This window comes from Topomyia yanbarensis, chromosome 2 (assembly GCF_030247195.1).
Source record: "Topomyia yanbarensis strain Yona2022 chromosome 2, ASM3024719v1, whole genome shotgun sequence".
NCBI classification, from domain to species: domain Eukaryota; kingdom Metazoa; phylum Arthropoda; class Insecta; order Diptera; family Culicidae; genus Topomyia; species Topomyia yanbarensis.
Window position 1 is genome coordinate 427337305 of NC_080671.1, and position 13363 is coordinate 427350667.

At 37.8% G+C, this 13363-nt stretch overlaps 2 protein-coding genes across 5 annotated transcripts in view; one reads left to right on the forward strand and one right to left on the reverse strand.

Moving 5' to 3' along the window:
* LOC131685336 (tyrosine-protein kinase CSK) overlaps positions 1–13363 on the forward strand; it is a 204819-nt gene that overhangs the window by 161927 nt on the left and 29529 nt on the right. The window lies entirely within an intron of this gene.
* LOC131685339 (uncharacterized) lies at positions 10739–12609 on the reverse strand. Its single transcript, XM_058968993.1, has 2 exons — positions 12528–12609; positions 10739–12464 (listed from the first exon to the last, which is right to left on the reverse strand). Exons 1-2 carry the CDS (start codon positions 12553–12555, stop codon positions 11896–11898), a joined length of 597 nt encoding a protein of 198 aa, XP_058824976.1. The 5' UTR covers positions 12556–12609; the 3' UTR covers positions 10739–11895.

The window sequence follows — 13363 nt, forward strand, 5'->3', positions numbered from 1 at the left end:
GTTTTTATTATGTTATAGTTCATGCCAAACTGCTTACAAAATTTAAACTGAGACTATTTTGGCGGACTGTCTGTGAACACCGATCCAAAGGATACAATTTAGTGCGTATTTGTCTCTAAAGGTGTGATGTCTGCTCTCTTCATCTATCTCCTGCCAGCGCGTTTGAGTCATCACTTAACAAAATTCGAATTGAACCAGCTATTGTCTTGTTCGTGTTTCTTTTGTTATCTCCTATGTCATCAAAGTTTGATCTATTCACATGTAAGTAGGAGCATACCAACCAGTCCGAATCAACGAGAATGGGTCATGTCAGTCGAAAGCCATACAATCAGGCTCATCTCTATAAAAATACGTGTGTCAGTTCAAAACACTTTGAAAACCGATACGAAATATTTTTTGATGACGAAAAACCCTAGAAAATGTCAAATCTATTTGTCCCAATGTTGAAATTCTACGTATCACTGTCCCACTAATAAAATAACCAAAAATGCTATTAAATTTATGGAAAGTGAAAGTTTCTTTTGCAAAAAGAGGGGTACAACATTAATAACTACAATATTGAGATCAATCCTGTAAAACTATTCATCACTGTCGTCGCTTCCAAAAACTGAAAACATGGCGAACGCATCCATTTCCGATTTTAGTAAAACTAAAAGTCACCCGCTTAACAGCGCTCACTTGTGTAAACAAAATGAATAAACAACATCATTTGTCTGGATCGTGGCTAGATTAATATGCTCAGAATTTTACGATTTCTATCAGATTTTCCCTCTGAGCATTTTTTGAAAAAAATAGGCAAAAATTCAATTTGAAAATGAAATGCTGGATTAATTACATTGGAAGCGTTGGATATGAACGTTATTTTAGACTGTAAAGCTTTTTCGCACGTTTTTCTTAGTTGTCAGTTTTGCATCATGGGCGTAGAATGGCAGTGGACCACCAACGCTCTGCGTCTAATTAATCAAAGAATAATTTCTACATCGCGCTTCGAAGAAGTTTAACTGTCAAATTTCGTTGACAAAATATATTGTCATTCATAATGAGCCTATCTGCAATTTTTCAGATCGATCCCATACTTGGACGTTGGATTAGACAACTGTCGGATGCCTCGTTTAAATACAATATTTGGCACCGATAAGGCATTAGGTGTAATTTTTCTGCAAACTGACAACTTGAGATAGTTCGCAGGTTGTTTCTAATTATGTTGGATGGAAAAATAAAGATAAAAAAAATTCCCGATTTTATCAACTTCCCCGTTTTATCAACCAAAATTTTTCGGTTGGTTGATAAAAATTGCTGTATTGGTTTCTCGAAAATGGCTAGACCGATTTGATCGACTTAGTCTCAAATGAAAGGTGTTGTGTCCCCGGAAACTGATATTAAATTCCATCTCCATCCGACTTCCGGCTCCGGAGTTACGGGTTGTGGAGTGCGATCACATAGAAAGCTCCGATTCAAACCGATACCGCGATGAATGCAAAAAGGTGCTCTTATATATACTTACCAGGTGTAATAAGAATGAAAGACATTTCCATCATGTTATATTGTACGAACCAGGTAATAAATCATAGTTTGTAGAAATGAGAAAGGCACAATTGCTCCTCTAGGTGGATTAAAACAAGTTTTTTTTTTTGGAAATGATACTTGCATAAACACTGCACCCTTTTTAATAGTATGCTCTCGAGTTAAAATGATCTCACTGACTGCGAAAAATGCTTAGTCTTCTATACCGGTGAAACGTGTAAAGTTTCATCGGAATCGAAGATCGTCGTTCATGATTTTAACAATTTACGGACGGATTTTCTTGGAATTTCTCTCTGATATGGGTGAATTCACTCGTTTCCAGCATCTGAACCGTACATTTAAAATTCAATATAAGATTTGCGGTCCGTGCGAGCATCCAAGAACCCACTTGAATATGCAAACTGTCACACGATTATACAATCGAATTTCTACACGTGAGTTTACAAACACGCGACATACAAACGTCAAATACGTTAACATGCAAACGACCGAGCCCTTCGCGATCATCCGTGCCCGTGATCCCGCAAACATAAGAAACGTGGTTAACTCCACGTGTGAGCCTTTTCGAATTTATAAACGTGGTCGAAGCAGTGCTGCCAAGGACAGTTTCGTTAAAGGTGAAAAATGAAGTTTTAATATAACTTCGTTGTCTTGGATTTTTATTCAAAACTGATAAAGCCTATCAACTCTAACTATCTTCGACTATCTTTTCCATGCAATTGGAGTATTGTAAATATTCTAGGAAAATTGTATTGAGCATTGGCATGTAACAATTTAGCAGCTGGTAGCACGGCGAAATAATCAAATATCTGGATCAAAATAGGTTTTTCGTGTTTCGTTATAAACAAGTATTTTTTGTTGATTCCTTGAAAAAGCCTGTCGCGGTTTGATTCTATCCCAAATCGAACCGGAGCTATAATCAAAAGATTTTTGCTTTGGCAAAACGAGAAGTTCTTTCATAGATCGATGGGTGATTCAACCGACACAAAAATTTGGATTATTATACATTGGCCCTAGATGAATGATTTCCCGAACCGCGGCTATGCGGAATGACCCATTGCATATGGACGACCTAAAAACGAAAGAATATCGTTTTTTTTAAATTGCAGAAGGAGCAGTAAAAATTCTTCAATGTTCTCCAAATGGTTCTGGATGATGTCGATTGAATACATATCAATCAGCCCTTTGTTACATCGTACGCCGATTCTATTTGGCCTTCACTTTTATGTGCAACCTAACCCTTTCCATCCAACTTGCACGGTTCACATTTCAATAATTCATCAAATTGAACATCGAATTAGGAAACCGTCATTACATAGCTTCTTGGGGACAACCTTGAAAGAATACTCTAGCCACCCAAAAATTATGCAGTGGAATAAAGTCGCGTGTTATAAAGTTCCTAAATTTGGTGTTCATGTTTCGTTTTCATATTGTCGATCAGCGTTCGACAGGTGAAAAGTCCATCACCAACCGATACACAGTCACGCTAACCTTCACCACGCGGGTCGTAGTTCCAGAAATGGTACACGTATAATAGGCGTGAATTGATTGTGTTTACCTATCGTGACTGGCAGTCACTAACACTTTCGATTCTCAAAGCCGTACTGTGGACACAGATGTCAAACTTAAATTAGGTAACGTAAAAAAAGGCCAAACCATCGTAGAAATTGATATCGACTTATCAGTCACGCTGTATCCTCTATAATTAATCAACAACTTGTTGTGCATTGTGTTTCACAGCCGCTCATTTGTAGTTGCTACGCTTATTAACGAAATCATGATCATGTTTTTCGATTATACCTCAACATGTCAATTTTCCTATTTGCTACGGTTATTGATTCGTCGATGCTACCGTATTGTTTTTATTTTTTGTACCTTTTGTAGTATGTCGGGTTCGATTGAGTGTGTGACAAGATCAACGCTACTTTTTAGTTAATTTTCGCTTGTTTGTTCTGTCGAACACTTAAACTATATTTACGGATGATTATCAGTATGATCACCACTAATTTACTGTTTTCTCTTCTTTCTTTCCAGGTTTGTTGCTCTCTACTACTCTACCTTACGACAATAAGTATACAACGCCACTGGCACAAATATCTTTGAATACATTTCAGAAGTCACTTTCAATTAATGTAATTTAGTGAGCAATTGTCATATGTGACAAGTAGAATGACTGTCATAAATGCGACGAGTTTGATATCAGTGGATCGCTATCACTGAATACAATGGGCTATAATTGCTAAACATTCTCGCAGATTCTGGGTGAAAAATGTTCACTTTTATCTTATACCTACCCCAGCTCCCAGATTAGGATAAGGTCTTTCGAATAAAAAAGACACTAATCCCAACCATTCGAAATCGTGGCCAGTTCCAAAATATGCAAACTTTGCACCTTCGCGCGGTTATTCGCCCATCGCTGCTCGGGTGAAAGTGATTTGTTCGAAGCAACCGGCATTTAATTAGCATTTACTGCCTATTAGAGACGCACATTGCCTTCGAAGGGCTTTCCGCCGCCGGTCCGGTAGACGGTTTGGACCTTCTCTTCCTTCCAACGCACGCGTGCGTTCAAAGTGGGTGAATTGACTGTAGTACGGCGCCATTAATGTTAGTCGTACAAACGCGCGTTGATGTTTCAATAATTTACAATCTAATTTTATTTGCGTTTAATTTTATCCATTTGCGTCTTTCGTTTCACCCGTGGTTTCCATCTGCATTTATTATATGTTACCGTGGGTAGTCTTCCACGATGCTGGCAATGTTTCGGATAGTACTGTTTACAATGAAATAATTGCCATGTTGAAACATGAACTTATAATTTCTACACAGTTTGTGCGTAGTAATTTTGTACTTTAGCATTTTCTAGGCAGCGGTCATAATACGCGGTTTCAACAGTTAATTATCTATTAAACTTTTCACTATTGCTCGGATAAACGCACCACTAGAAACCAGTAATGGGGTAGTGTGGTTTTGCACCCGTATCCAAGCGAGTTTTACATGCAGACTTTGGCTTTTGGTATCTAGTCGTCAAGCCTGTTTTGAAAATTGCCAGGTTATAGAGGTTATACTTATTTTTCTATAGGGGAGACTGAGGAGACTTGATCCCCTTTTTTATTTTTCAGTCCAGCTCCGTGGAATGATAAAAAACTATGTATTTTTTTGTAGTTTTATATTGTTTCTAGGGATGACTAATAATCATAAAAAAATTACATGAAAATATTATACTGGACATGAGCTATGAGCATTTCTGGCAAACAACAAAAAAATGAAAAATTCTTAGATTAGTGGAGACTCGATCCCTAATTTGGGGACACTTGATTCCTTTATGAAAACGTGTTTAAAAAAGCATGTAGGGTAATAAGCCTATTTTTGCCCTGTTTCTACTATCATCCTACCCATCTGAAGCCTTTGGTTAGAGCAGCGTCTGCCATCTTTGCTCAACGCATTGACTCAAATGGTATTGCGATAATGGGGGTACTCGATTAGAGATTTTGCTGCGCTCAAACAGAAGATTTTCACCATTCTCAAGACAATTTTGTTATTATATTGGCACTTAATAAGACGCGAATGACCTTAACGTTAAAACCTCTATAATCGAAATAAAAAAATGGACCTTAATAACAAATCAAAGAAGCTGAAATAATAAAATTATTGTAGTAATAATGTGGTACCGTTCTTAATAGGGCAAAAACGGGCACATTTCCCCATTCAATTTTATAAATGAATTGTAGTATTGATTAAATTGTTATGATTAGATATTGTTATTTTTGTTACTACATATTACGCATCTCTCACCTGATTTTTTTTACGAATTCCCCAAATCTCCGTGCAATTATTTGAAAGCTGTCTTTATTATGGTTGAGTAACGTCAAATGTGGGATGAATGGTTGCTACGTATACTGTAGTAAACAATTACAGTTATGTTTCTTTACGATGAAGCGTTCATTTTTGACATTTTTTTATGACAACAATGACTTCAATTGTTCTGGTGTGAATTTGGTTATTTTCAGTGGTGTGTATGAAGTATGGCGAAGGGGATCAAATCTCCACGAATTTGAAGGGATCAAGTGAACCCATAGCATCTATTTCAGCAAACTTTAGTACAAATATAGTTGAACAAAAGAATCAGCTCAATCATAACGTATTCATATAATAGACATTCTCCTGTAATTCTGTATGCGAAAGTAGAGTAAGTAGTGGGTGATTTTATCAATTTTATAAAAGTTTGAAAATTTGAAAAATAAATCTTTAGTTCTTCTGAGACTTTTTTTTAAATCGGTAAAAGTTCGGTTACACAAAAGTCCAATTTCTTTTTTCTGTGTTAATGAAATTTATGTTTAGGTAAACCTACGCAACTTTATAGTATATTCGATTAATGTATTCTGATCCTCCTTTGAGTTACAATGATGGGATCAAGTCTCCCCGGGGATCAAGTCTCCTCAGTCTCCCCTACCGAAAACTGCATTCTTGGATTTTAAAATGGTGTCAGATATTAACTTCTGGTATATGTTCGTCGAGTCTGCTTCGAAAATGGTTATTAGACGTCTCCTCTTAACATTTTTCCGCAAATATCGTTCAAATTTTATTACTACCTAAAATGAAATTCAAAAAATATATCTCGTCGGTGCTAACATAGCGTAGTCAGCAAATGAATTGCGTTGTACGAATCTCATCTGGGTTCGATTCCTAATCGCCCACACATATGGTTAGAAATTTGTCTAAATACGACTTTTCTGATTCAAGAAAAGAGGCAAATAACCCTAAGGTTAAAACCTCTGTAGGTAATCGAAACAAAAAAATCATCTTAATTTCATCGTGGCATCCCAAGAAATTAACTTTGATTTTTTTTTGTGTTTCGAATTCATCTCGTCAGTAACTAGCACCAACTGGGTGCCTAGTTGGACGATGTATCTAAACTAGTACCCAAGTTAGCACTGCAGATTTTCGGAAAGATGGAAGAGACGGGTCTGGAAAACACTTTATGTCCCGCACCTTAACAATATGGGTATTTTCGGAATGGACTTGAAGAGTAGGTGCAAGAAGTGGATTTTTGGCGCCATTTTGAAATCGAAGTTAGCGGAAATTCTCTACAAACCGTCGAATATGCGTATTGTCGGTATGGTCTTAACCTGCCGGAAGTCGCGCTAGTGCACTGAGGGCACGCTGCTCTGAAAATCTAGCAAAATCTTCTTTGCGCACCAGCGGCTGCTCGTTCAGTAGGCCATTTGCGCGACTTCCGGAGGGTTAACGAGTAGGTTCCAGAAATTTATGTTTGACGCCACTTTGAAACCCTAGATGGCGATTTCCGATTTAGCGAAATTCGTTATAACCCAATCAATATGGTTATTTTTGGAAGTTGAAGTTATAGTACAAATAGTTTTAGTTAAACAGTTGATTTTACTTGAATTTTAGCAATGTGTTTAATTTGAATCAATTCAAACCCCCAACTCACACCACATATGTACGTCTTTTTCTTCTCTCACTTCAATTCTTACCGAACTCTTCTGGATGAGCACATAAAAATATTTTACATTTCGCTGGTTTATGATTAGATCTTATATTCATGGATATTTTGGATGATCGCCCAGATTTTTCATGCGGGAATATCGGTGAACCGGATGTCGCCATCAAGAATTTCAAAATGACGTCAAGCATCGACATTTGTCTCCTACTCGTCAAAACCATTTCGAAAAAAACTCATATTGATTAAGTTGTAAAGAATCTCACTAAGCCGGAAGTCGCCATCTTGGATTTTAAAATGGCGTCAAAAATTAATTCTTCATGGACAACATTACGCTGAAGATGCAGATTTATTTATTTATTTATTTCTGGCACCTACTCGTTAAGACCATTCCGAAAATACCCATATTGATTGAGCTGCAGAGAGCTTCGTTAAGCCGGAGTCGCCATCTTGGATTTCGAAATGGCGTCAAAAATCAATTTCTGGCACGTACTCGTCAGTATCATTCCGACAATAGCCACATTTAATGGGTTATAGCGAATTTCGTCAAACCGGAAGTCGCCATCTTGGATTTCAAAATGCCGTCAAAAATCAATTTCTGGCACCTAGTCTTCAAGACCATTTTGAAAATACTCATATTGATTGAGTTGTAGAGAATTTCGCCAAGTCGGAAGTCGCCATCTTGGATTTCAAAATGGTGTCAAACATAAATTTCTGGCACCTACTCGTCAAGACCATTCCGAAAATACCCATATCGCATGACTTATAGCGAATATCGCTAAACCGGAAGTCGCCATCTTGAATTTCAAAATGGTGTCAAAAATCAATTTCTAGCACCTACTTTTCAAGATCATTCAAAAAATATCCATATTGATTGGTTTATAGCGAATTTCTCTAAACCGGAAGTCGCCATGTTGGATTTCAAAGTGTCGCCAAAAATCAACTTCTGGCAAGTACTCGTCAAGTCCATTCCGAACATACCCATATTGTTGAGGCGCGGGCCGTAAGGAGTCCAGACGTCTCTTTCTTTCTGAAAATCTACCAAGTCTTTTGCATTCAAAAGGACTTAGATTATTTTTTTGCAAAAAACCGCGTTAATTGCGAAATCCGTTCAAAAAAAAACTACCTAAAATATTCTAAGTCTTTTGCTAAAGGGAATTTTTACGCAGATTTTCGAATTACGCGGTTTTTTCACGCGGATTTTCCAACTATTACGCGGTACGTATCCCCTGCGTAAAAAATCTAGGTGTATCGTTACTGAGATGTGTCGAGACCTCAACACATTGTATGTCAACAACAGAACAGTTAAATTTATACCGTTGGAAATCCAGCAAAGGTGGCAAAGGGAACAGCCAGCTAGCAACACAATTTAGTAAGAAAATATGACCCAGCCCAAGTAGCATTTCTAGTTTTATTGCACACTACAAGTGCATTCTGAGTTTTAAAAAGGGCTTAAGGAGTGCCATAAAACTTCAATTGTTACTAGGGATTAGTACCAATTTCCTGAAGAAACACTACGACGGCGGCTGTGAAAGAATGCAGGTCCAGTTGGTTAGCATCTCCGTATCATCTCAACCGATTCCGGTATTAACGACAGCCGTTAGCAGACAAGAGTTGCTATCACTTATTTTTGAGTATCTTGCTCCGGACAAACCCAGTGTAGAGGCTGTGGCTTATCTGGCAGCAGAAGCCAAGAGTTGATCCACTGGGTTCCTACTTGCATGCCATAAGAAGCGACGAAAATAGGTTTCTTTTGTTTATTTCCTGCATACGGAATCAAAACCCCCTTTCAATTCTCATGAAAATTGATGCCAGTTTGTCCCGTTGTTGTTATGGAAGCCACATTGTGTTTCTAACAAAATGCCATTTGCTTCGATCAAATCGAGGCTTATTTCTCAGACAATTTCCAGTTGCAGGGCAGTCTTTCAATCGTCCGATACGAGTTGTGATCGGAGGCTGGCTTTACTGGTTTTTTTGATGGCGATGACCTTCACTTGTCTCCAATCGTGAGAGATAATGTTACTCGCAAGAAACCTGTTGACTATAACTAGTGCCTTTTTGCAGAACAAGATCGACTCTTCAACAAGTTTCGTTTGATTCGAGCTGGTTCCAGGGCCTGTTGCATGATAAGAGAGCGAGTGAAAACTCCACTATCGTAAACGGTGATTCGTTCGCGACATCGTGATGGAACATAACGCGGTAGGTCTTCTGTTATGGTGTAGAATCCTTACCAACGAAATCGAACGGTTTGAATATTCCATACTTTCGTTAGTGTTGTTTCGACTGCTCACATACTCGAGCAGTGCCTCAAAGGGCAATGTGTTGGGGTTTTGATATGAGTCGGATTGATATCAACTCTGACTTACAATTTCTTATGCAACTCCTATTAGATAATCAGAAGTGAAACGTGATGAAGTCAATATGCCAAAATCATCGTCACAACGCAATTCAAAGTCGGACTGTTCCCCAATGAGCTCACCTCGATGTTTCTCTCGTTAACCCGTCGACGAATTGGCAACATTAACTGTGTTTTTTAGCTTTCATCAAATTTTTCATTCTCTTTTCTAACGTCATGTATATCCGTAAAATTTTCGCGAGCGTTCGCACCCGGTACTCGTTTAGTCTGAGCTTGAATCATGGTTTCGAAAACCAGTAAAAAAATTGTATGGATATAACGTTCGCTAGGCTCTTTCGATCAATGTCTCGTTTGAGGTTATATGAGGCAATGATTATATCCGATGGTCTTGAACTGTTAGCAATTGAAATAACGCATGGTTCGATGTTCACTACCGTGGGAATCCGTGATTACTTTCCACATGCAATCCAACTGTAACCGCAGTCGAATCAAACGCGTTTGCGCGAATTGGTGATATAGGAATCCGTGTCCTGTGTTTTAAATGGTCATGTTGAATTTTTCGTAAAAATCTTGGATTAAATATGATCTATTAGAATCGTGAAGAGGAGGCTATTCCGTACCGTGGGAGTTAACGTCTCCTAGATCTAGAAGCGTGATATTAGAAAACGTTCGGTGCCCTACCCAGGCTCTAGGGGCAATGTAGATAGAATCAATGCGAAGATCTTTGCCCCTTTTGTAATTTTCAATTCCCAAAGCAACTCCTCCCTAAGAATTTTCACGGTCCACACGAATAATATTAATATCGCGGAAGTTTAGATCTAGATTGGAAGTTATCCAATATTTGAGTAAAAAATTTGCATTATATTTTAAACCGCTTGAAATTTTGAAGGATTCGATTACCGGGAGAATACTTCTTCAATTCGTCCGTAGAACAGTAATCTAATCTAGCAGTGAACTGCAAATGGTCTCACTATATCGAAAACAGTTATCAGAATGCGTTTAAGAAAATTAGTAGCATTGAAATCTGTAAAGATTATTGGTCTATTACTGGACTGAATATCTGTTTGAAAAAAGGCGGTACTTGGGGTTGTTGATGTTCCTGGATCCTGAGAAATGCGAATTATATTTAATTATTTTTGCTTGTGGGTTGAAAAAAAACATAATCAAAGGCCCAATTGAGTTATCTGAGTAAAATTTAGGACGTGGAGGGCAAACTTTATTTGCAGGGTTATTGCCATCCGTGATGGAATGAGGAGGATCGATAATCTTATTCTTTCATGAGTTTTTTATTGAAGCTTTTCATCAAGTGGTTCATCACATTTTTTGAACGTTTCTGCTAATACTTTTTGCAGTGATGTTAATTGATGAAAATTCTATTGATCAATAAAGAATTACTCTTAGTTACGAACCAGAACAGCTACAATTTGGCTTGCAGCCTTTGGCGGTTTTATTTTGTAGTAGGCGAGTGGTAAGCAACGACATCACAGTTTGTTTCATTTTTCCATTTTCATGCCTTAGGCTATCAAAGCTCTATGCAATATTCATTCGGTTTTGAATGGTAGCATGCCAATAACAAATTGATTAGATTCACGAGTGAGAATTTAACGTCGATGAATCAAAAAACTTATAGGTAATTCGCCAATTATCAAGATCAACTTATGACTTTTAAACAGCTTGTACTCAAAGCTAACATAGACGTTGTGTAGATATAATCAGGGAGTATGTTTACTTATTTCCCGTACAAAATCCCAAATATGAGAACTTCTTAAATGTTTTTCTTGTGATGGATGTATGTATTTATTGGAACAAGCTTTACAGGGATCTAAACATCTCGATTCAAATTATGTGTTCATAGTTTTCTGGTTTATATAATAGGAACAGTGCAGCTCCGGATCTACAATAACCTTGTACCTGGCTATCGATATGTGGCATCTTGAATATTAGCGCGGGGAAGTGTATTCCCACATCGACCACCCCGTTTTTCTCAATATAAAGCTGCCTCTCTAACTTATTCTAAGGTTTTGTGAAGTATTACGTTATACTTTTGTTTCCTTTGACGCTTAGGCAATCGGTATTATGTGAGAACTATACGAAACTTTGAATGCCCCGGGTATTATTAGGTATTAATGAATTAATGAAAAAGACGTCAGATGTACGCTACAACTTAATATACCATCTCCTACAGTACGGATTTATTCTGCCGAGGAATCGACAAAATGAAATCCGGTAGTTATAAATATTCAATACATGCTTGGTTATAATCAGTCTCGGATGTCTGATAATTTCAGGAGATGGTGATTTTGACGAAGTTAAGGGGAAATAAAAAGCTGCTCAGCGATGGAGAGATTAGCATGGAATACATCCACCAGGTGACCTAAATGCGCACATAATTTTTTGAAATTGTGTGTCAACATCGTGCTAAGTTTGAATGTTGGTTTCTTAGACAATTTTTTCGTGAGGTCAAGTGCTGTTCGCTGAGTATATAACTTTAACTAAAAAGTGTATGTGTCTTTTTGATTATTGAATAATATTTATTTTCATAGATGTATATATTGAATTATATATCAAAAAGTGGTCTATACTCCTTATGCCGCATGTTGATGCAAACCTTATTGATTTTTGCTAGTCGACTTTTATATAATCTGACTACATCCCAAACAGCCAACTGCGCCGTATGCGCTCCGCATCTTACGCTGTTCAGAACACCCAAATCAACGCTGTTTTCTTCGTCAGCACTTTGATCAAAATTGTAATTGATAGTACCTTCTTGTTCATTATCAAAATCGTCGCCAATATCTTGCAAATTTTCATCATTCCAATCGCCTTCGTCTTCATCACTCAGCGTCCGTTCATCGTCACTCTCCTTTTCAGCTGTGAACGAGCCATCGATAGCTGACTTCAAAATGTTCGATTCTTGCGGTAGCATTGTGCTCAAAGGTTCGCTTGTATATTTTGAGTTATTCTCTATCGTTAGTTTTAGCAGTTTTACGGCCGCACACATGTTTGGGCCATTATCATGAGCAATTGTTAACAACTGGTTGGAAGATAACCCGTAGACCAACATTACCTCTTCCATAACAATATTTAAATTTTCCTTGGTCTGCCGTTGAATCATTTCTTGTACAGCTTGAATATGAAAAAAATATATAGCAATGTACATTTATATTGAAATTACTTAAATATATTTACGATAAAACATGTGAAAACTAGAACACATGTTCCGAATTCTCAGCACTACTAACCAAGATGACGAATTTGAACACGATCTTCTTCATCCATGAACTGTACGTTTACTCCGAAAACCGAACGACTGCGTCTAGAGGCTGAGTCAATTTTCAAGTTAACTATTTTGCTATTCATTTCCGCTTTTAGAATACTTCTCATCAATTCAGCAGCCCTTCGAATAAGTTGCTGCATTACGTGCTTGTTCATGCGTACACCGGCTGCGTCCCAAAGTGGACCTGCAAGCAGCTTCATTCCCTGCCAGTCAGGATAGCGTAATGGCAAATTGAAGCTTGTAGCGAGTTGCAATGTACCAAGGAAAATATTTTTCTTGGTTGTCTCAACTAACAGTTTTTGTTTTATTTTTTTGGCTGGCGGTTCACCTGCTGTTGGTTTTGAGGTTACTTCCGTTTGGTTCTTCTCTCGACTGTACTCCAAACCAAGCCGCCTTGCGACTTCGGCATGATGCGTGACTACGTGGCGTTTAAAGTTTCCTGCGTTGAAAACTGTTTGGACGTATGCACATTTCCGGTCCTCGTCGTCAGCAGCAATACAGCGGAATTTACAACCTTCACCGTTCCTTGCTTCTTCTACTATCTTCAATATTTTGTTTTTCTGGGAATATCGAAATGACTTCATCCTGCTGTCTGAATGTCTCAGTCGAGTCTAATGATGCTGAGATTAATTTTTTGATTCAATTTTCATCTGCTATAGGGTTCAGCATTGAGTGAATCATAGCAGTCTTTTCGACGAAACGAATCAGTTACATCATAAATAGTGTCAAATTATCAAATCTGTGTAAC